Genomic DNA, 25,089 nt, shown 5'->3' with positions numbered 1-25,089 from the left:
ATCTTGACTTGATTTTATTTTGGAAGAATTAAATGGATAGGACTGGTGAGCTTTTTTGTGTTGAATGGCCTGTCATTGTCCAGATTGGTCTAATGTTGCTGATTTTTAAATTATGAATTCACAGTTTGAAGTGGCTATCTTTAAACAATTATCAGTTCACTCATATTTCAAACATAACCGTATTATGTGGCACATCCATCCATCCATCCATTTTCCAACCCGCTGAATCCGAACACAGGGTCACGGGGGTCTGCTGGAGCCAATCCCAGCCAACACAGGGCACAAGGCAGGGAACCAATCCCGGGCAGGGTGCCAACCCACCGCAGATGTGGCACAACTAATACATTAAATCAATACCAAACATTTAGGACATTATTTTTTCTTATACTGAAGAACACAATACAGAAAACCAAACAAAGACAATGAGAGGCTATTCTCTACTTCATGAGACAGTCTTGCATAACAGCCTCAATTTAAATGGCCCAACTTAATCATAAAAAGCAATTATTTGTCTCATGTTTTAGATGTTATATATACATAAGCAGACATAGCACTGTGCTTGTTGTTGAATGCAGCTCCTTGTCACAGTATGTACATTGGCGCATTGCATTTCATCACCCATCACATCAGTTCTATTCACAACAGACAAGCTCTGACCAATCAGATGTGATTGTGACTCTCACGTTCACTGGATGAGGGCAGAGCTAATCCTGGGTCAGTGCACCTACTTGTTAGACAGCTTACTTTAATCACCTATTCTAGGCTGGCAGGCTGTAGTGGCTGCAGGTTTTCTGCCTGCCTCTTTCTTCTTTAGTGACCAATTTCTTCTATAAATTGACTTCTTTTCCTTTCATTCTAATTGCCTTGGTTTTAAATCCTCAGTCCACTGATTGGCTTCTTTTTTCTTAAATGTCAGTGAAACAGAAATGAGACGTGAAGTAAGCCAACAGATGACTAGCTAAGTCAGGGCCTCAAACTCCAGTCTATTTCAGTCCAACCAGTGTTTTAATTAGAAGCTGATTTTTGTTGTTAATTAAGCCCATTATTTAAATCCATGGCTTGTTGGTGCTCTCATTCTGCCACAGCAGACATTTCCAAAACTGCTGACTTTCTTTTTTCTACGAGTCCCGTCCAAATTTTTTGCTGACCTGAGCAGATTAACATTACTAAGACCTTCACCTTTCTTTATTGTTAGATATTGTACAATGGACACAGGTCATTTGGTTATGTGTTAGCTTGCTTTGTTCCTCATTATTAGCCACATTTCCATTAACCTCCTTAATGCACAATTTGAAATTACGAAACAAAGAAATAGTATTGGAAACACGTGAAAACTCTCAAAATTCGCAAAAAAGTTTATATACTAGCTACAGGTGGTCATTCAGGTGATTGGAAAAAGCAATAATTCGAAAAACTTTAATAGAAACATTCAGCTCACATGATATGAATGCAGCAGCATCATGAGCACTACTAGGTGACCCAACTCAAATGGCCTTGATCATTAATCTGTTGTCAACGACTGCCTGTAGAACAATGACAATTGAACAATTTTCCTGTTAACATAATCCTGATACCCGTCACTTAGTGCATGCATACAGTGGAACCTCGGGTCACGAACATCTCGGAACACATAAAAATCGGGTTACGACCAAAAAGTTTGCCAAACTTTTGCATCTATTCACGACCACACACTCGGGTGATGAACAAGCTAGTTTCCCTTCCGGTTTGTATCTGCCAATGATTTCCGCACGTGTTCAGTCTCTCCCTGTGCATTCGCTGTGAACTCTTTGTGCTCTATTTCGTTTCCTTTTCGGTTCGTATGCGCTGATGATTTCCGCACGTGTTCAGTCTCTCCCTGTACAGTACATTGTTCTCGGTCAGACATGCATCACGCAGAGGGACTTTACCTCAAAACTGTAATCTCCTCTCCACCCAGCTTCCTGCTCACTTCCTTCATGCCAGAACTTGACTCATGCAAGGTTAGTTTTCTTGGTTGCTTATGGTTAGTTTTTGTATAAATTAAGGATTTTTCAAATGTTCATTTTTTTCCCTGTGCTTAAAACTCATTAAAAAAAGTGTTTACAGCGAGCGGTTCGTAAGGCTATAGCGTGAACTCTTGCAATGTTAGTTTTCTCTGTTCAAGGTTTTCTCAGTGTTATTCAATGTTTTTACATTTAGTTTACTATTACACTGTGCATTCTATGGTATAATTAACTATTTTTGTGCTTAAAAATCTTTAAAAAAAATATATTTACATACAGTTTGCATGGTCTGGAATGGATTCATTGTATTTGCATACAATCCCATGGGGGAAATTACTTCAGGTCACGACCAAATCGGGTTGCGACCAGAGTTTTGGAACAAATTACGGTCATAACCCGAGGTTCTACTGTACGGATATGTGAGCCGTCAATTGCACCATACATCTGAGGTATTTTGTGTGCATCGTAATTGGGTTACAAAAGTTGCCATGCTTCTTCCACATCAGGTAAAGTGATGTATTGCCTCATTAGTTTGGAGTATATGGAGCATTGGTTTTACTCACACCAAAAGTCTCAGCATCAACCCTGTACTCCGCACAAGTACCCAGTTTACAAAGCGCGATTGCTATGTGCTTCTCGGTTTTGACTGTCTCCCTCTTGTATGCCACGGCAGGGGACACAACAGAGCCTATTGTGCTACATAATTCCATGAATGTTGACCTGCTCATCCTAAAATTTTGTACCAACAACTCAGTAAAATCACTGTGGATGGTTTCAAAGAACTCCATAATATGTGGCCGCTGCCAAGTACAGGGAATTCGCCTATACTTTATTATGTTCACTTGCTCTCGTCGCATCCAATTAAAAATCAACACAGCGACTGTTGGAGCAATTGAAATAACAGAACTATCACCCATCATATCGGTTGCCATTTTTAATTGCAGGTGACAAAACAAACTTTATTCGCATAAAATCTCTCAATGGAAACAGAGACAATTTGCATTTGTGTTTTCTCTACTTTTCAGAAGTGTTGCTTCTATTTTCTGCATAACTGCAATGGAAATGCGGCTATTGTTTGGCAGCTAATTAAGGAGAAGAGCGACAATTAAGAGGTCTGAGTCTTAAATAGCAAGTCAATTACAATGAAGGCAAAAGAAGTTATTAAGCAGCCAAAAACAATCACTAATTAAAAAAATGTTTTGAATGAAATCCTGCCGCCACTGTAGCCTTCCAGTCAGATCTGGACATGCCTGCCCTACTCTATGAAATATTTCTTAAGTATGAAATAGAGTACAACAAGCTCAGCATCTCCAGTGAAGAGATAACATCCTTCCAAATTATGGCAGTGTAGTCAATGACACTTTCAGAAACACTGCCGGCTCGTCTGATATAAAATGTTGGAGTTTGTTGCTGGTTTACCTCCTGGAAGCTGTTCTGCATTCCTTTCTGTGTTGTCAAGCATAACACATTGACTACATTGCACTAAAAACACAACCCGATTGAAGTGGCTGTGGAGGATCTCCCATTCATTATGTGGAATCGAATGAGTAGTGCTAACATGGGTGAAAGATATGTGTTACTTTCTGACAGCAGAGGAGTCTTTAAGGTTAATGAAGAAAGATCCCTCAAATTAGCACTGCTACAAACCTTTGTTGTCCCACTCCACCAATTGATTTTTCTCATTTGTTATATAATTATGTTTGTTTTTTGCATTGTTTATTGTTTTTATTATTCTGATGGTAGCATCACCATGACTACATTTACAAAAGTTATCTACCATCACCATTTCGTGGGTTCGTATTGTGGCTGGGGTAATTTTGTTTATAAATATGTGGTTTGTTGCTGGGCATTCGATCCGGCGCAGATGCTGTATAAGATGTCATCGTAGGAAACGTGTTTAAGAGGGTATTGCAAAGTGCTTGTTACCCAAGCATTAGATAAATAACAAAAAAGGGTACAAATTTGAGTGTTAGGTGAAATTAAACTAAGTTAACTCAAGGACCTTTAGCTACGTTCACTGTGACTTTCACTCTTGTTTTGCATTGTAAGGGAAAAATGTACTGTATGAAATTGTAAAGTGCTTCAGACTCTGACTGCCTGTTAAACTGGGCCACCCTGATTTCATTTGTACTAGCACATCAAATAAGAGGTGGGATCATTTAACATTTTAACTTTTTATTTTGTTCTGTGATAATAATTTACATATAAGAAGTCCTGTTCTATGAACCAGATGTTAACCTAAAACTTTTAATCTATTTATATATTTTCATGCTTGCACAACTAGGCGTCCCCTGACAAGCTTGACTGACTTGAACACTACCACTCTGGGGCAAGAGGGTGCACTAGAGCTAACAGTATCCTCTACAGCCCAGAGAAGATGTCCAGTGAGGGCATGCACAACTGGCTGTGATGTCACTAACAAGTCCCGCCCCTCCCATTCACACATTCGTCCTGCAAACATGTTTTAAGGTGTGCAGCAGTACGGGGTCGTCGTTGTCACATTTTTCATTTCAAAATTCTCCACACATTCTCTACTGGGGACAGGGGAGGACTGCAGGCAGGCCAGTCAAGTACCTGTACCCTCTTCTTCCACAGCCATGCCTTTGTCATGTGTGCAGAACATAGTTTTGCTTTGCTGTTTTGAAAAATGCATGGATGTCCCTGTAAAAGATATCGTCTTGAAGGCAGTATACTGTATGCTGTTCTAAAATCGCAGCGTACTTTTCTGCATTAATGCTGCCATCATGTATAAAAAGAGACAAGACAGAAACGTGGTGGCTTCATCCAAGTCAGGAGATGAGCATGATACAATTGACAGAGCATGCGACAATAGAGAAACCACAGCAGCTTTACGTTGTTTCAGCATTTTTTGAGTTTGAGTTTATTCTCATTATTTTGCAATTATTTGGTTTTGTTTCGATTAAATGGGGTTACCGGGATGGTACCCCTGCTTTCTCCCTACTCCCAACTGCCTTATTACCACTAGTCACTATATATTTATATACAGTAGATATACATACATCCATCCATCCATTTTCCAACCCGCTGAATCCGAACACAGGGTCACGGGGGTCTGCTGTAGCCAATCCCAGCCAACACAGGGCACAAGGCAGGAACCAATCCCGGGCAGGGTGCCAACCCACCGCAGGAGTAGATATACATGTTACAGCCAAAGCCCAAAGTTCGGCCAGTTCCTGAATTGGCCGGCCATTTTGCATTTTGGACGAGAGGTGTGGCCAAAGTCCGATATACTAGAAATGACCAGTGTATATGCTTCTTTGGCAGACCATTTTGCGAAGTGGCGAGAACTCCCTGGCCAAAATTCGATGTGCTGATGTAAGACTGTCTGCTCAAGGTGTGAAGATGCTTAAAATTTTCAGATGCAGATTCAAAAGTGAGTTTTCCATTCTGCACAAGAAACTGCTCAAGGTGGGTCTTCTTCAGAAAGCGGACGCCACTTGAGATGGCATTCGCCTCGCCCAAAAACACTAACCTTAAGGTCAGTAAAATAGGTCCCTGATGTTAAGTCACTATATTAGGGCTAAAATGATAACAGAAATGTGAAACCTACACATATACCTAATCTTAATTATTGTGATACAACCAAGTGGCGTCCGCTTTCTGAACAAGAGCCGTCCAAGGCCACACTCGATGCAATTGCACTACTAAGTGCGCAAGAAATTGCTGATCATGCCTTTTTTCTTCCGACTTTGGCCGATCGCCCCGTGTTATTTTTCAAACTGGCTGGCCAAATCCCGAAATCAAGGAAGAGATTGGACATTGGCTGGTCAAGTTACAGCGACATTGGCCATTTCCTGATTTGGCCGGACAGTTCCCGCTTTGGCCGATTTTGAGTTTTGGCCGTAACATATATATTCAACCCCAAATCAGCAAAAGTTGAGACGTTATGGAAAATGTAAGTTACAAAAATATAGATATTTCATGTTTTGTCATGTTTCATGTTTTGTCTGGTCTGGTTTAATGTAATATGTATCCATCCCTGCATTTCATGCCTGCAACACATTGCAAAAAAAGCTGGGACAGTAAAGCATTCACCACTTTGTAATGTCGCCATTACTTTTCATAACACTTAAAAGATATTTTGGCCATGAGGATACCAAGCAATGAAACATTTCAGGTGTTAACTATGTTTCATTCCTCCTGCAAACACATCTTAAGGTGTGCAGCAGTACGGGGTCATCATTTTCACAATTTTTGTTTCAAAATTCTCCACAAATTCTCTATTGGGGACAGGGGAGGACTGCAGGCAGGCCAGTCAAGTACCCGTACCCTAATCTTCCGCAGCCATGCCTTTGTCATGTGTGCAGAATATGGTTTTGCATTGTCGTGTTGAAAATGGATGGATGACCCTGTAAAAAGATATCGTCTTGAAGGCACCATATGCTGCTCTAAAATCTGAGTGCACTTTTCTGCGTTAATGCTGCCATCAAAGGAATATAAATGACCTTTGCCTAGGCCACTGACACAACCCTGACTTTTGGACTTGTTGCTGATAACAGTCTGGATGGTCCTTTTTGCCTTTGATCCAGAGCACAAAGCATCCATTTCTTCAAAAAATGCATATACCTTCTTCTTCTTTTTCTTTCGGGTTGCCACAGTGGATCATCTTGTTCCATATCTTTCTGTCCTCTACATCTTGTTCTGTTATATCCATCACCTGCATGTCCTCTATCACCACATCCATAAACCTTCTCTTAGGCCTTCCTCTTTTAATCTTGCCTGGCAGCTCTATCATTAACATCCTTTTTTCAATATATCCAGCATCTCTCCTCTGCACATGTCCAAACCAACGCAATCTCGCTTCTCTGAGTTTGTCTCCCAACCATCCAACTTGAGCTGACCCTCTAATGTTCTCATTTCTAATCCTGTCCATCCTCGTCACACCCAATGCAAATCTTAGCATCTTTAACTCTGCCACCTCCAGCTCTGTCTCCTGCTTTTTGGTCAGTACCACTCTCTCCAACCCATATAACATAGCTGGTCTCACTATCGTCCTGTAGACCTTCCCTTTCCACTCTTGCTGATATCTGTCTGTCACAAATCACTCCTGACACTCTTCTTCACCCATTCCACCCTGACTTCACTCTCTTTTTCACCTCTCTTCCGCAATCCCCATTACTCTGTACTATTGATCCCAAGTATTTAAACTCTTCCAACTTGGCCAACTGTACTCCCTGCATCCTCACCATTCCACTGACCTCCCTCTCGCTTACACACATGTATTCTGTCTTGTTCCTACTGACCTTCATTCCTCTCCTCTCTAGAGCATATCTCCACCATCTGCAAAACCTGATCCCTTCTATCGCTACAGATCACAATGTCATCAGCAAACATCATAGTCCATGGGGACTCCTGTCTAACCTCGTCTTTCAACCTGTCCATCACCATTGCAAATAAGAAAGGGCTCAGAGCCGATCCCTGATGTAATCCCACCTCTACGTTGAATGCATCCGTCACTCCTACCGCAGACCTCACCACTGTCACACTTCCATTGTACATATCCTGTACAACTCTTACATACTTCTCTGCCACTCCATACTTCCTCATACAATACCACAACTCCACTCGAGGCACCCTGTCATATGCTTTCTCCAGGTCCACAAAGACACAATACCTGATGAGCCCCAATTAGGGTGAAACACATGTTCGTACTATTTTGCCAGATACTGTATCACATATCTATGATCTGCTTCTCACAACTGAGAGGATGTGGAGGATGTTTGCCGTCTGGTAGGTAACCATCCAAACAATCAGATTGCGATTCAGACCTATAAAAGTTCTACTCTGATTTTCACCCTGTCAAGTAAGCAAACCACCTGCTGTGGTGCAACGACAGAAGCTTTGCCGCAGGTGTTGACATCTGAGGTTTGTTCCCTGTAAAGGGAAGCAAAGGTGTGTACACCTGATGAATCCCAATTATGGAGAAACACGTGTTGTGTACTCTTCCTATTATTTGGCAGGTACTGTATCATATACAGTATATATATATATATATATATATATATATATATATATATATATATATATATATATATATATATATAAGTATAATAAAATATATCATTTTACTATGTATTGCATATTTTGTTAAGGTGTGTTTGTCAACAGAAAGTTAAAAAAACAGTGAGTGTCAGGGATGACAGCTTTATTGGGTGGAGTACTGTATATATTTCTTGATTTCGGTTTCCTATCTGCACCACACCCTTGCAGCCTCTCTCATGTCCCCGCTTGCTTTTTTAGATGAGCTTTTGGACACTGCACTGACTGTCTCATAAAGACCATCTTCAACCACTGCCGGTCAAGGCTTTCAGGTTAACAAACAAAGACACCTCTTGTGGGTAATCACATTATTACACCACATTGCATTGCTTCTTTCCTTCACAGCTTGAAATAAGGTAGAGATGGTGTTGGAAGTGGATAAGTGCTTCATAAAAAATTGCCATGGCTGCCACACAATTGACAGCATAATTCATGACTTAGTCTGTTGCCCTGCATTTGCTGAAGGAACTGCCTGATGCCTCTCTAACAGGATCAGAAGAGTGAACAGCACAGATTTCCCAAAGGTGACAACACCAGATTTGCAGTCAGGAGTGTCAAAATCCTCCCAAGCTGAAAACCTGGTTGTCCTTTCAGCTGAGATTTGTCAGTTGGTGGCAAACTGAACTAGGACTGGAGTGCAGGAGGATGCACGCTTGAACACAGGATGGCGTACAAGAGCTTTAATTCTGTAAACTAAAAGCTCATTGCATTAGGTTAGCAAAAAAGGTAAAATTACCTGCCGTGTACTCAAAAGAATACCAAGCTGGAGGATCTGCACTTTGACTGAAAGTTTCGGTTTCATCCTTCAGAGAAGTTTGGCTGATTACACAGGACAGCAAAGATTTTGCTTCCTTTGGGTGTATCTTATGGATTTAACCTGCTCATCACAAAAATCATTTTTAAATTTTCCTGTAATGTACCATTTTATTGCAGTCATCTGTTTTTGTGATTTCCTCTTATATTATAACTATACATATACAGTACACCTAATACAACTGGAAAATCTGTTGTGATCTAAAAGTAGTGGCACCGCTACTAGCCCTGCAGCTGAGATACACCAGGTGCTGCTGTTCCATTTGCTACTTGGACAACCATGCTAAAGAGTCTCATTACATTAATAAAAACTCGTCGCTCTGTAAGCATTTGCTTTCAGGGCAGAAAAGTGTGGAATATAAACCACTTGATGCCCCAACAAAGATATTTCTGTCTCTTGTATATATTAAAAATTTTGTGAAAGCGGTGAACAAGAGACAAATGTTTCCATGCATAATTGATGCCAATATTATGAAAGGCAGTTTTTTGGTCCACAAATCAAATACGCCATTAGTGATAAACGGTTTGAAGATCTGCTAGTAGGGATGGAGATAAACGCATGGAAGGCTTTCAGGGATGTTGTTAAGATTTTTTTTGGCAACTACAGTGAATCAAACTACTGTACATCCATCTGGTTAACAACATCCTTCAAGCATACAAATCCATGAAGTGCAACATGTTGGTGAAAATTAATTTTCTGCATTCACGGTTGGGCTTCTTCCCTGATAATCTTGGTGTAGTATCATGGCAAGTGGAATCCATCAGTGCTGTCTGATTACTGTTGGACATTGGAACAAGACACAGAGTACAGATGAAAACTAGCTGCAAAACATTTTTAGCTCAATTGAACCAATGCAATGTGTATTTAAAACGTGCCTGACGCCATGGACCACTTATCCCATTCAGTTCAAAAAATAGTTTGAGAATAATAGGGCTAAAATGTAAAAGAGAAGAAAGGGGATTTGGGGTGCAATTAAAAGCTTAAAAGTTGTGAAGCACAGTGGGCAGAGCAAGGATTCAGAGACACAAAGTTCTCCTGATGGGAATTGTCCAAGTGCATGAAGTCGACATGGCAAATGATGCAGCTGTGTATCCCATTTGATGTCATTTTGTGGAGATCCTCCTTTCAGGGTGTGCATAGCATTTTGCTGAGCAAAGATGTCTAAAAATACCACCTCCTTGTCCTGGGCTGCCCCTCGAAATGTGTGCCATTCACTTCCATATTGGGCATTTTAACAAATTCATCCCCAAATTTATTTGCTTCACGTCAGTTTTGGTAGAACGGTCAGTTCCTGAGCTGGCCGGTAACATTATTTCTTTAAAGAACATTTAAATCAACAAATCTGTCTATTAATTTGATCCAAAGTTGCTATTAAATTTTATTAAATGTCAAAAAGAGAATGGAATTAAAAAAAAAAAGAATTCAACAAGAAGAGCCAATAATCCACTAAAAATTAAACAACATGACAGTTATTGCTGAATATGCTTTAATACTTGAGTTCCAAGGGGCTACACTTTCTATATTCAAATGGTTGAAATGTATGAAGGTTTTCAAATAAGGATGATTCTAAACTACTAGGTTTTTATACCTGCAAGCACAGGTCATTGCCAAAATGCATGACTTAGTGATTAAATAACTCAATCAAGCGTATATCACATTAGCCTTCATTTACATAATAATCTTAGTGAGCTGGAGGCAGTTGGTGGTGCGCTCCTGTGAAGTCGATCGCCTAATGTGACATACCCAACTCCTTCCAATAAAATCAAACATTGATTTTGTCTTTAATCGTAGGGGCGGGTTATGTGTGCATGAAAGCTAACAACCAATGAATGCTCATCTGGAGATACAATGCATAGAAGGTAGCAAAGAGGCACAAGTGTTTTGAACTTGACAAACAGAAGAGAAGTCCGTCTTTCTTGCGACTCGTGTTCTACGTATCAAAACAGAATGGATAAAGGAAAGAAAGGGCCGTGACTTTGGCTGAAATCGCTGTATCTTTTTTTTCTGTTATCCCTTTGTACAGCACAGGTTCCATCAGGTAGCACGTTATTGACTATCACAAAAAGGGGCAAGCATGGAAGTGTTGGAAAGTCTGAACTTACACGGTAACAATTTTCAGTCGTTTAAATGGACATGGTCTGAAGACAAGATCGGATACACAGTTAGCAAATTTAACACACCCCACTTCTACAAGTCATATCATGTGACATCGATATAATCCATAAGAATATAAGAAGTTTAACAAAAGTAGCATTCAGATAGCAGACTCGGTCCATCAGTCACACCTGATTAACTAAACATTAAGTTGTTCCCAGTAACTCATTCCGACACTTTGTAAGGTGGCAAGGTTGTCAGGTCTGGATTTTAATGACTCAATTTTCTGTAACGTTATATGTGATGAAAACCATAACAATTAGTTCTTCATAGATTCAATCTTCAATACACTTAACTTTTAATTTTACCATTATCCATAAGTAAGTTATATTTAAATGAAAGAGTAATGGGACTAGGCCAAGGTTTAAAGTGAATAGTCTGGCACTGTGATGTACCAGCTAACCACCATGCCACTCTGCCATTATGCTATCTCTGCTATATTTCTCTCCAGTGGTATAATCTCCCATGTTAACTCTTTGTTTTTATATTTTTGCTATTTATTTCCTTCGCTATTTCTTTTCAGGTATTGTGAGAGATGCCATGTGGTGACTGGCATCCCAGCCGGAACTGTACTGGGATCCTTACCCATCCCGGACACCAGTATCATGGAAGGACAGGGGAAGACAATTTGTTCAGGGCATTGTCTCCCACAGCATGCTGGGTGGCAGCATCCCTGGGTGGTGGTACCTTTGCAGATACCCACATGGCAAATTGGGAACTGTAGTTCCTTGGACCAGCCCTGTTGGATCCACAGGTGCAACCTGGGGACGCTGAAGGGATTCTTGTGCACTACTTTGTGGAGTTTCAGCATCACCCAGAAGTACTCCCAAGACACGGTCTCATTGTGCACCAGAAGTACTCCTGGGTTTTACATAAAAGGAGCTGACTGCCTCAACACAGATAGCCAGAGTCAGCAGGAGGAAGACAAAGCTTGTTGGAGGAGAGGAGGAGTGATGACAGAATTACTGAGTGCAGCTGAATTGCAGAGAGAAGAAGAATTAGAGTGGTGGTAGTGGTGGGTAAAATGCTTCCATGTAAGTGTTTACCAGAATAAAACATTTTGTGTTTATAGTGAGTTTGGGGAGATGCAGTACACCCCCCACCCCAGGTGACCACAGTACACAAAACTGAAAAAGCAACATATTTTTGCCAGCTGTGACAGTGTGAGACAACTCAGTTCCTAGTGGACTGATTGCCTTGAAATTTAGTACAGATTTTTTAAGGAAATTAACTAGGAAGGTAACATTTTTGTCAAGGGTTTTTCAAACAGTTCATACTTTTCAAATGTTTTTAATTTAAAAAAAAACTATTTAAAAAGCATTCGCAGAGAAGTAATACAGAAAGACTGAGGAAACAAAGAACAGAAATAAGAACAAGACAAGGAAAGTATGTGACAGTGACACAATGACAGGAGAACTAAAGAAAACTAAAGAAAAAAGAGAATGGGAGCTATATATCATGCTGAATATGACAAATTGTGATGGACAGCCCAGAGAAGGAAAAGATGGGGTAAGGCAGCTACTTTTGGACGCTGCCTCCCCCAAGACGCTAGATGGCAGCTCCCCTGCAGTATAGCAGATTCCCGCAGAGCATCCTGGGACTTGGAGTTCTTTTTCACAGCCAAGTCGGGGAAGTCATACTTTGCCTATAGCCCAGAAGTACTAATGGATCACATGGACAGGAGCCCTGAAGTACTTTGAGGCTCACTAAAGAATTTGAGTTCTCCATCTGAGCCGGAAGTGCTGGTAAATCAGATGGAAGGAAGAATAGAAGCACTTCTAGGTCGGGCACTATATAAAGGACTGCTGAAGACACAGCAGGGGAGCCGGAGTTGGGAGGAGTGTGACAGAGCTTGCTGGGAGGTGTGGAGGAGAGAAGAATATATATATACTATATAAAGAATTAACCTGGGTTTGCTTCCCGGGTCGTCTCTGCGTGGAGTTTGCATGTTCTCCCCGTGTCTGAGTGGGTTTCCTCCGGGTGCTCCGGTTTCCTCCCACAGTCCAAAGACATGCAGGTTAGGTGGATTGGCGATTCTAAATTGGCCCTAGTGTGTGCTTGGTGTGTTTGTGTGTGTCCTGCGGTGGGTTGGCACCCTGCCCGGGAATTGGTTCCTGCCTTGTGCCCAGTGTTGGCTGGGATTGGCTCCAGCAGATCCCCGTGACCCTGTGTTCGGATTCAACGGGTTGGAAAATGGATGGATGGATATAAGAATTAAAGACATAACAAATGTTAATACAGACAGGATGATTAAAAAGTCCTGACCTTAAACCTGAAAGGGTTATTTTATGACACTGATTGTAAATGGCCGTGGAAAAATGTCTGAATTGCTAGCTTTTAGTATGTGTAGTTTATAGTTAATATTTATTTGCTTCAGAACCAAGTAAACATATGTGGCAAAAAACACAAAATTAACTGTTAAGATATTGAAAGAATACATCTTCAAAGTTTTACTTTACTTTTACCAGAACCATTCCTTATTATATGCCACAGTCAAGACAGAAGAATTCTTTTGTGGGAGGGCATCTCTTGAAAATGACCCACGTCTGTTCATCCATCAATAACGATGACAGAAGAAAAGCATGTCAATGTGGGGTGACTCGTAATGAAGGATTGAGATTTTATAATGGAGGAATAGAGGATTGAAGAGTTGTGGGTCATTCTAATCCATTTTTGATGAAAAATTAAACAAGATCTGAGCATGCTGTCCAAAATGTTGACTCCTGAATTTAAGAATCACCCCATCCAATGATCTAAAGGTGAGTTTCAAATAAATGATTTCAGACTGGGAAAAAGTTAAGATGCATTGCATAATGGCATGAGGTTAGGAGCAGGTGCTGATACAGCACATTGCTGCACCCACCACATGACAATCCAACTCACTATCCCAGATGAGGACCCAAGTGCAGCCATGCAGCGAGTGACACCTCAGCACCACACTAGTTCAGATAGAATGGAACACTGTGAGGTTTTTTATGGTGACTGGAGTGGCAGTTCCTCCACCAACCCCCAGGTTTTTCCCTGCAGGTTGAAGGGCCTACATGCAGGGTTAGATTCAGATTAACATCATTCCCAGGATGGAGAATGGCATGGAATTTGAATAAATTGCTATGACCCAAACAACTTTCAAAACAATAAAAGCATTGTGATTCTCCGACACCACAGAAATCCAAAATCTAAGCCAGTGCTGGCAAGAAAATGTGCACCGTTTGTTATGATTTTGAAGTTGTCATCTATGCCTCAAAAGGCCCACATAACTAGTCAATATAATGTGGATTCACTTTAGCACTTGTGGCAGTCAATCAGGCAAAAGTGACGAGCAAAGCTGTCAACCATATGCCGCAACAATGCTACTGTTCAGAGGTTATAATGGTTATAAAGTGTGCTCTGTAAAACTGTTGATTGAAAGAGATGTCACCCTACCCTGTTCTCCAGACCTGGGGCCATGTGAATACCACCGTTCCCTCAATCTGAAGGGCTGCCTTCACAGGATAAGCTATGCCAATTATGAGGATGTCGAGTCAGCTACAGAAGAGAAGTTTATAGGTTTATACAGTAGGGACATTCCGGTTGCATGTACAGAATTCAGTAAAATTCTTACTTGCATGTGCTAATCAACATGCAACAAACTGTACCTGAACTCTGCATCAATATTATTATTATATTCACAAACAAAAACACATATAGGATGTATTAAAATTGAAAGCACACCATATATGAAGGATTTAAGAGTCATAGTGGATTTGACAATATCAACATTCAGACTATGTTCAGAATCCATTAAAAAGCCTAACAGAATGTCAGGTTACATAGCGCCCTGATGTGTGGAGTACAAGTCACTAGAGGTTCTGCTCCTGGCGAGGCCTCAGCTGGAGTACTGTGTGCAGTTTTGGCCTCCAGGCTCCAAAAAAGGGCATAGCAGCACTGGAAGAAGTCCAGAGAAGGGCAACTACGCTGATTACAGGGCTATGGGGGTTGAATTATGAGGAAAGATTCAAAGAGCTGAGCCTTTTCAGTTTAAGCAAAAGAAGATTAAGAGGAGACATGACTGAAGTGTTCAAAATTATGAAGGGAATTAGTCAAGTGGATTGAGAATGTGACTTTAAAAATGTGTTCATCAAGAGCATGGGGACACAGTTGGAAACTCGTTAAGGGTAAATTTCACAAAAACATTAGGAACTGTTTCTCCAATCAGGGGACCACAGACACATGGCATAAGCTACCAAGTAGTGTGGTAGACAGGAGAATGTTTAGGACCTTCAAAACTCAACCTGATGTTTTTTACAAGAATTAACTGGATAGGACTGGCAAGCTTTGCTGGGCTGAAAGGCCTGTTCTCGGCTAGATTCTTCTAATTTTCTAATATTCTAATCAAATTTGAGATGTATAGAATAGCTTTTTGAACATAATGACAAGTGTATTAGTATTCAGGGGATTATGCTGTAAAGGAAAATTTTGTTTGGGCTTAATGGTGCTTCTCTTACTTGATTAGGCTCAAATCTTTCTAATTATTTCTCATAGACAGGTGTTGCATATTGAAGAAATGAGAAAAAAGTTAAGAAAGTGAGGAGAAGAAACAGATGGTGGAGGCACGATGGTTAAAATCCATTTGTAAATGAAAACAAATGTTCTCAAATGACACACCTTTGTTAGAATGAGTTTTATGGTTGTTGTTGTTTGCAGCAAACATTATGAAAGGGAGGTATGAATGAGTTTATATTATGTGAGGATAATAATTCTGCTGTTTGTTTTATTGTTTATTTATATTTTGTTTGCATGTTAAGTCTAGTTTTTTGGTTTTGGAGAAAGTAGACATCCATGTGCTTTCTTCTGAATGGGAGACCCTCTTCTTATCATGCTTTGCCTTGAACATCTTCAAATGAAGACCCTGATGCCGACAATGGCAGAGAGAGATATGCAGTATGATCTGTAATAGGGGAAGACAGCTGTTTACTGGATTCCTGAAAGTTGTGCTTCCACGTCATTGGAAATGTCTAACCGGATCAAATAAGATTGGCATTGATGGCTCAGTTCTTGTTGCCGCTTCACTGAACCCACAGATGAGGAGTGACTTGATATATTGCAGAGCAGACTGGAAGTACTGAACATGAACTGTTCTTTCTGTGATTTGCTGTGTTATGTTAACGCTGATTTCCTGCGTAGTTCATTGTCCCTGTTATCATGATGGTTCCCACTGTAAATCAGTGCTCCTTTGATTTAACAGTGATGGATAACACATTTATTTCAAATCTCATTGTGCTCGTGCACAATTTCTGTCTGCCACTAAGGACTAATATCCACATAATAGCTAAAAGCTTAGCAAAACTCCAAAATGGTAGTTGACTTCAGTCTGATGTTTACTTCTGGAGCCCAGTGGTGATCTGCAACCAACAGAAATGGCTGGATACCATTGGACTCACTGGTTAGATAAGTGTCAAGAAATGAGTTGTAATGGCTACATGTGAACCTGTTTTCTGGACCTGGATCTGATTGATAATATCAAAGAACTGCTTAACTGCTGTCTATTATTCATTACTTAATACAATCCATTTTACTGACGGTAAGCACACATTAGCAAATTAATGAATACAGAAACTTACAGAAATCTACTATATAATAAAATGTTAAGGTTTATGTGTCCAGTCCCTCAGAGGAATCTGATTGGTCAGTCTGGCTTTGGTGACGTGAGCAAAGAGGAAGTGCAAGTGTGATATGCCCAAGGAGGACTAGAGGCACTCGCTGAGAGGGTTGCATTCAAAGATGGAAAGTATAAAACTGGATAAGAGGTGAGAAAGGCGCCTTGAAAATAACAACAGGCAGGCCTTACAGGAACACACTTGAGAGAGGGAGCAGTGGGTAAAGAGACATTCGCACACACTGGAACACAGAGGAGAGATGTTGAAAGTACACGTAAGGCTAGAGATAGCAAATATTTTTAAATTATTCTGTCTTACCATATCTAGGAAATTTTAAAAATTAAACCCTAACACACATCTCAGCGGTGTGGTATAGTGGGTCCACAGCTCAGATCAAAGGCCACTTTTTAAATCAATAATCGCTGCACGCGTGGCTTAGAGAGGGGGCATGGTAGTGTGGCCAGAGCGGTTCCCAGGTGAATTCGTGATGTGGACAGTCCTCGCTTAAGTGCACAGGTGAGGAGTCGTCCGCATCCGTAATTGTTGCCGGGAGCTGCTGATTGCCACACCTGATCCACGTCCCCAGAGCATATAATAGAAGCGAGAGGTGATCAAGTGGAGGAAAAAAAAAAGAAAAAAGGAATGGAGGTTAGAAGTGAGAAGAAGAAGGCAGGAAGGAGAAAGCCGGTGCATGAGAGCGAGAGCAGGTTTGACGGTAATGCAGCTGGTAGGAGAGCCCTGGAGGAGTGTTTGGCCGACTCTTGGGGGGGCTGATTGAAGTGGTCGCTCCAGCTGAGCAGTTTGAAGGAACTGGAGTGACCGGTAGAGGAGTCGACTGGCTATTGCAGGGAGCGGCAGTCGTTGAGGCTTTGGGAGTGTTGAGCTCCAGCGTGAGCGCCCTGGCCACTGGGGAAGGAACCCAAGTCTCGGTCCGGCTGGAGCCTGACGTAGCCAGGGATTGGAGGGCTACTGGACCAGAAATGAAGGAGCTGCACTTGCTGGTAGGGTGACTCCCCTGTTGCGGGGCCCAAATGGGAGAAGCAGGGGAGCCACCAGTAAGGAATAAGTAAGCACCGGAGTTTTAAAGAAAGACTGCCTCCAGCCATTGTTTTTAACCTCGCTGTTTTAAAGGATTTTTTTTCTATTGTGTTTTTAACCTCCACATTTCACTTGTTTTTATTGGATTATTTATTTATTAACTTTGAGAGACACTGCACTTATCTATTTGGAGACTTCGATTTTGTTGATTGTTAATAAAAGCACTTTTTGCACCATCCCCTTGCTTCATGGTTGATGTCTTCACTGCCTTGCTCATTGGTGACATTACCGACGGTGTCAGGTTCGAGGTCTCCCAGAAGTAAAATGGGAGCATGGAGCAGAACCCGCATTGTCACAAGCAGTTGTAAATTAAGCAGTGGTGAGCCTGTTCCTAAAAAAGATACAGATGACAACAAATGGGGGGACTAATAAAAACAGAAGAAGCACATCTCATATGGGCATTGCATTGTAAGTGCTATGGAGGACAGATGGGCACTGCGGCCGGATGAGAGAATGACTTCTTGCCTGGCCGGAGGAATATAAGGAGTGGTAAACTCCATCCGTGGCTAGATAGTCAACAAGTATAGCAAGGGAAAGTTAAAAAGAACTTTGAAGGGAGAGTTCAAGAGGATGCAAACCTGCTGAGGGGTGTGAGGCCAGTGGTGGTCCTCGTCATGCCACGATCACACCCTCTTGAACTCTCTCTTTATAGTTTTTTTCAGTTTCCCTTACGGTACATGTTGACTGTCAGTCTCGTGCCTAGATTATTATTACATATTATTAATACATAGCTTCATACTGTATGTCTGTAGTTTGTAACTCATCATGGTAGTAATTATGAATTCTTAGGACCCTTTGGAGTAACTCAGTTTAAGGAATAACTACAGAGTGTCTATTAACCATAACAAGGGCTTTATTTGTTCTTAATGCTCAAAAGCACCAATAAAACGGCCATTCATCTCTTACTGAAATGCATTTTATTAATTCTTAGTAAACAGAAATAAGACTTCTTTTCAGAATGTGGGTTGTAACAGTATGCCATTGTCCTAGTCACTCCCAACAGCCTACATGCTACCCAAAATCTGCATTAACAGTTCCATGAATTTTAAGTAAAGAGTGTGAAAACACTGAGGTGGAAACACCAAGTACATAATAATGTCTAACTTTTCCATTTTTTCTTTTAAATATGGATATAATTATTACATTATCCACTCATAAATATATCTAAACTTCAACAGCAAAGATTTCACCTGTGTTAGTTACATTGTATATACTGTAGTTCCTTTAGTAATCACACCAGTTTAATTGAGGTAAGATGGGCTTCAAAGTTGAGGCCAAGTGTCTTCACTTGTTTTTGATCATGATCCAATCATGAGTCACCTGATGCACCATCAAAAGCCAAGCATCTGGGCAACTACAAGAAGAAAACCTAATTAACAAGAAAAATAAGTAACAACTCACCAAAAGAACTGCTGGGTTCCCACTGGCTGGTAGACAAGCTTTTAAATTGTTCTTTCTGAAGGCCACCATTAGGTGTGTCATCAACAAGCTGAGGCAACGAGATAGCGTTTTTGATGATGGGCGAGATCGCCGGTGGAGGCGGTGACAGCTCTCGGGAGCCACCTCTTGCACGAGATCCTGGGGTTTTACGGACATGGCGTAGAGTGCGGGAGAATAAGCCACCAGACTTGTTGGCATCTGTGTCAGTCCCTCCTCCTCCTCCTCCTCCTCCTCCTCCATGGTTGCTCAGGAAAGAAGTGTCTCCAAAAACATCCCCACCACGGCCCACATGCATAGTGTGGCGAAAGTCGCCCAGCGGGGGGCTGATCATGTCCACAGTCAAGTCACTTTTGTAGCGTCTTTTATTGTGGGAGTTAGAGACGAAGCCCTTTAGCACAGGGAGTTTTCCCAGACTCATGATGATGGCTGTCTTTACTTTTTTTTATAATTCTTTAAAATTAAATCCCAAGTGGTTGAGAATTAAGGAAACGTTTGCAGAAATACCCAGGAGACTGAAAATAAAGGAAACAAAAATCCAAGTTTTTAAAACAAATATTATAAAGGCAATAATCTCCTTTTATTTTCAAACTCCACAAGATTCACAAGTTACTTACAAAAACATGTCCACACTTCGATGATTGATTAGACTGCTTTTTGGACATTTTTTTTAAAAAGAATTTCTCCATTCTTCTATATTAGCAATTTGTTGGATTTCTTTTTAAATTATACATATATAATTACATACATAATATATATATATATACAGTAGAGTCTCGCTTATCCGAAGCAAAAAATGTCGGATAATGGGAGGTCTTAAGAAAAAGCCTATTAAACGTCAAACTATGTTATAATTTTACACATTACGAACCTAATGATCATGTTTTACAACAAAATAACAGAAAAAATTAACTGAAAAAATGAACTTAGCAACAAAAAATAGACTATGCTCACACAACTTTTTTTTGCGGTGGGAAATCAGATAATACGGAATGTCGGATAAGCGAAGGTCGGATAAGCGAAACTCTACTGTATATATATATATATATATATATATATATATATATATATATATATATATTTTGTTGATACAGATAGATAGATCTGTAAAATGGGAGTCGAAAACTTTTAAGTTGTAAATGTTTGGATAGATAGATAGATAGATAGATAGATAGATAGATAGATAGATAGATAGATAGATAGATAGATAGATAGATAGATAGATCTTTATTTGTCCTCAGGGGGAAATTTGGCTTTTTACAGAAGCTCTTTAAATAAATATTTAACATTCTTTACTGAGTGCAAGCACAAGGTGCTGTGACAAGTTCTCAGGTAAAATGTAAGTGTAAATTTTACAAATTACTATATACAAAATTAGTATTAGTATTAGTAAACATAAAGACACAAATCTGTTAAAACACACAGAAGGCTGAGTAGAAACTCATCCAGATATGTGAAGACTAACAATATCTCTCCATTAATCAGTTGTTGAACTCTGGCCAGTTGACAATGGATCACATCAGTGGTCAGGCCAATTTTTGGAAGTCAGATCAATGTAAGTATAACCCATCCATCCATCCATTTTCCAACCCGCTGAATCCGAACACAGGGTCACGGGGGTCTGCTGGAGCCAATCCCAGCTAACACAGGGCACAAGGCAGGAAACAATCCTGGGCAGGGTGCCAACCCACCGCAGGACACACACAAACACACCCACACACCAAGCACACACTAGGGCCAATTTAGAATCGCCAATCCACCTAACCTGCATGTCTTTGGACTGTGGGAGGAAACCGGAGCCCCCGGAGGAAACCCACGCAGACACGGGGAGAACATGCAAACTCCACGCAGGGAGGACCCGGGAACCGAACCCAGGTCCCCAGATCTCCCAACTGCGAGGCAGCAGCGCTACCCACTGCGCCACCGTGCCGCCGTAAGTATAACCCTTTTCTTTATTTTTTATTTTCACATTCCTTACCCTCATTCCTCTTGAATTTCATCAGTAGGAAAAGGAATTCTAAACTTTTTAAGGGAGCAGAAATAGCTGGCCCTGCTGCTTTGATAACTTGATATCTACTGCCATTGCTTTTGAATATTATTATTAGTCATTCAATCCCTGCAGAATAACTAACAGAAAGAGTAATCATAATGATCCCTATGTTATCACCTCATAACTGAGAAAGCCAATCAAATAAAATAAATATGAAAGATGAGGTGTCTTTAGTCTTCTAATAAAGAGATTTAAACCTACAGTTTGATTGTATATTTTTATTTCTTGTTACTAACCACATCACTTGCTAAGAAATTAAATTATATTGAAATAACTTTCCTCCCTGCGTGGAGTTTGCATGTTCTACCCGTGTCTGCATGGGTTTCCTCCGGGTGCTCCGGTTTCCTCCCACAGTCCAAAAACATGCAGGTTAGGTGGATTGGCGATTCTAAATTGGCTTTAGTGTGTGCTTGGTGTGTGGGTGTGTTTGTGTGTGTCCTGCGGTGGGTTGGCACCCTGCCCAGGATTGTTTCCTGCCTTGTGCCCTGTGTTGGCTGGGATTGGCTCCAGCAGACCCCCCGTGACCCTGTGTTCGGATTCAGCGGGTTAGAAAATGGATGGATGGATGGATGGATGAAATAACTTTGGCAAATAACAACATCCCCTACTAAACAGATGTGAGAACAAATTAGTGAGTGAAATGATAGATAGATAGATAGATAGATAGATAGATAGATAGATAGATAGATAGATAGATAGATAGATAGATAGATAGATAGATAGATAGATAGATAGATAGATAGATAGATACTTTATTAATCCCAAGGTGAAATTCACATACTCTAAGGCTCACAGTTTTACATGATCTCTTGCTGCATATATCCAATGACACAGGCTAAGTTCAAGTTTCCTTAATCTGTTAGGGTCCTGCAGCCTGCCATACATTAAAGATTGAATGTTTTTTCTACATATTAGGAATTTTTTACAACAACTTGAAATGCAAAGAACCCATGCAGAATGAAATGGTGCTTTGTCAAGCAATAGTTTCATGAGGAACCACACAACCCTTTAAAGAATCAAAAGGTACCATTTAAGAACCATTATTTTTAAGACTGTAGATAGATAGATAGATAGATAGATAGATAGATAGATAGATAGATAGATAGATAGATAGATAGATAGATAGATAGATAGATAGATAGATAGATAGATAGATAGATAGATAGATAGATAGATAGATAATAAAGAATAAACTCATTGCTACCTCTGAGAAGCTTGTCCTAGACACTTACTCAGACATTGACTTATTTGCTATTCACTACTCCCTCAATCTCTTCTAGCTCTCTAAAGTAACGGTCTAACTTTCTGAAAAAGAAACCATTTGATTTCCTGAAAGATATCAAATCCTATTAAAAATTCATCCATGCTTACATACCTTCAGTCAACTTTCACCATGTGAGAAGCATCTCCTACCTAAAGCCAAAACAGTTCATACTTTGTTCCTTTAAAGAATGTTTTGACTCCCCAAAAATCCAACAGGAAAAAATCTCAGCACATTCCATCTCAGCCAAAGTTTGTGATTTTGTTCGGTTCTTTCCAGTTCTCTTCTTCCTGTCAGCTCCTCATAATATATACATATGTGTATATTTGGTGTTGATGATTAAAAAAGTGAATGGTTTAAAGATTCCTTTTTAGGGTGCCCAGTCTTCACTGGTTGCTCATTAGAAATGCTGATCTGCTTTGCAGATTGAAACTTGAAATCCCATCTTCCTCTGTTCACTTTTTTTTTTCTGTGGCAGTTTGGGGGTGGGGGGGGGAGTAGACAAAATTCCAAAGAGTGTGCTGGTGTTAGGCGATCTCAAAAAAAGATCCTTTACCCCCACCCGACCCCTTGCAGCAGACACTCTCTCTTGCACTCGAATCCGCCTGCCGATGTGACTGAGAGGTGCTTTTGGTGTCCCAGATTAGACTGTAATCCCTTCCCAGTACTTTGCGCTGGTCTTCAATCCACTTAAGCACAATTAACCAAGCTTGACAAGCTCCTGCCGTTTCATTCAGTTTTACCAGCTGCCCCTCCCAGTAAGACACCAGAGAATCTAGAAGGGAAACAAGGGAAAAAAACACATCAACAGGAATATATCAGGTTAAAGTTTCCTCCTGAAAACAAACTGCGTTTGTCAGAATAAGGGAACCGTACCTCAATCCCTTGGCAGCGAGGTATGCCACGGTGTGGGCTTTCAGGTAGTTATGTAATACTATAGTTAAGTGTTAGACATCAGAAGTAATGCATTTAGATTTTATACTATTCCAGTCAGCAATTCTTTAATGTTTTTTGAGTAAGAAGAGATCATTGAATGCTGATAGTGGCCTGGCTTTGCCACCCTGTGTCTTTAAAGTCACTGGGGAATGGGGCCTGGCATTGTTCACCGACAATGTGACCAAAGCTATCAGAGTTACAAAGCACCCAGAATGCAAATCCATACTCGCATTTAGCAAAGAACCTAATCTTGTCAACCTTAAGATTAAAAGGGTTATCATCAAAGGGCTGTAAGGATTGATCTTTTCTCTTTTGGAAGCTTAATGTCGACACCCTAGAAAGTGATGTGGCACCAAAACTGATAGAACTCCCTAAAGGCCAATTCTAACATTTCACTGATAAAAGTCCTAAAAGCTGGCCTGGGCAGTTTTTATAGCAAATCACTGATGATCCTGAGACTAACATTTTCGTGAAAGGCATTTAGTCTGAAATCACATAAAAGCTGACCTTTGGATTTAATACATCAAAGCATCCAGCCAGGTTTCCCTGAAGGCCAATGTTTTAATTTGTCATATAGAATTATGTCACAAACTGATCTCGTTCATTGATATGATTAACCCAAAACAGTGGCTGAAGAAGATGTTTAGTCAAAGAAAATCTTACTTTTCAACGGGCAATATGTACTGTTCTGTTTTAAGTTTGAACTTATAATTCTGTTTCATTGCACATTTTAATAAACACACATTCATTTATTATAATTGCATATCACAAACAGAGCCTTATATACTGTATGCTCCTTTTAATTTTAATATTTATTAACATATATTTTTGCCTTGATTTTTATCACCAAATTTTAAACAACACCCCTTTTAAATAACATAAAACTACACCCAAAATCATTTAAATTTGTCTATTTAGTTTACCATAAATCTTTGGCAATAATTGCTTATCACTGATTAACACCACATCCTTTTAAATTAGTATAGACTCATCAGCCATAATTATACATTTTATAATATAAAGCCAATTTAATTAACATAAATTACCATATATAATCCCGCGGAAAAGTCGGGACTTGATTTTACCGTATAATTTCTGATATTTTATGTCATATAAGTCGAATGCGAAAACTCACACTATTGGTCCAAGAGATTATGGTATGCTAACACCCACCTGAGAGATTAACCACGGAGCATACTGCTTTTTCTTTTCTATGTATTGTGCCAATGTGACCATACGGTAATACCCAAAAGTGATGTTTGCACTGTTTTGTGTTTTTTGCACACTGTCATACACCTTTACAGTAAGAGCATCCCTTATCTACAATGGAGCGTTCAATCAGAAGAAAATATAAAACTGGTTTTAAATTAAACGTCTTTGAAGTGGCGAAAGAAATTGGTAACTGCGCTGCTGCAACAAAATTTGATGTGTCTGAGAAACTGGTGCGAGATTGGAGGAGGCAAGAAGATGTAAAAAAAAAAAAAGAAAAAATTAAGTGTTACATTTTTCAACAGGCGTTTAAGTCGGGGTCTGATTTTATAATCGATTTTTTGGTTTCAAGACCTGACTTATACGTGAGTATATACAGTATGCCTGTAATTATTTGAACTAAGTGTAAAGTTTTCCTGCATGAACACATATCCTCAGTCCTAACTGAGTCT

At 40.2% G+C, this 25,089-nt stretch overlaps 1 protein-coding gene across 1 annotated transcript in view; it reads right to left on the bottom strand.

Moving 5' to 3' along the window:
* cdc42ep1a (CDC42 effector protein (Rho GTPase binding) 1a) overlaps window positions 1-25,089 on the bottom strand; it is a 117,027-nt gene that overhangs the window by 24,485 nt on the left and 67,453 nt on the right. Inside the window, exons 2-3 of the mRNA XM_051935135.1 lie at window positions 22,607-23,267; window positions 19,146-19,696 (exon numbers count right to left, since the gene is read on the bottom strand). Coding sequence (XP_051791095.1) covers window positions 19,146-19,602 — 457 coding nt within the window. The 5' untranslated portion in view covers window positions 19,603-19,696; window positions 22,607-23,267. The remainder of the gene's footprint in view (window positions 1-19,145; window positions 19,697-22,606; window positions 23,268-25,089) is intronic.

Source organism: Erpetoichthys calabaricus, chromosome 12 (genome assembly GCF_900747795.2).
Source record: "Erpetoichthys calabaricus chromosome 12, fErpCal1.3, whole genome shotgun sequence".
Taxonomy (NCBI): domain Eukaryota; kingdom Metazoa; phylum Chordata; class Cladistia; order Polypteriformes; family Polypteridae; genus Erpetoichthys; species Erpetoichthys calabaricus.
The sequence above is the reverse complement of the archived record's forward strand: the minus strand, read 5'-3'. Positions and strand labels throughout refer to the sequence as shown.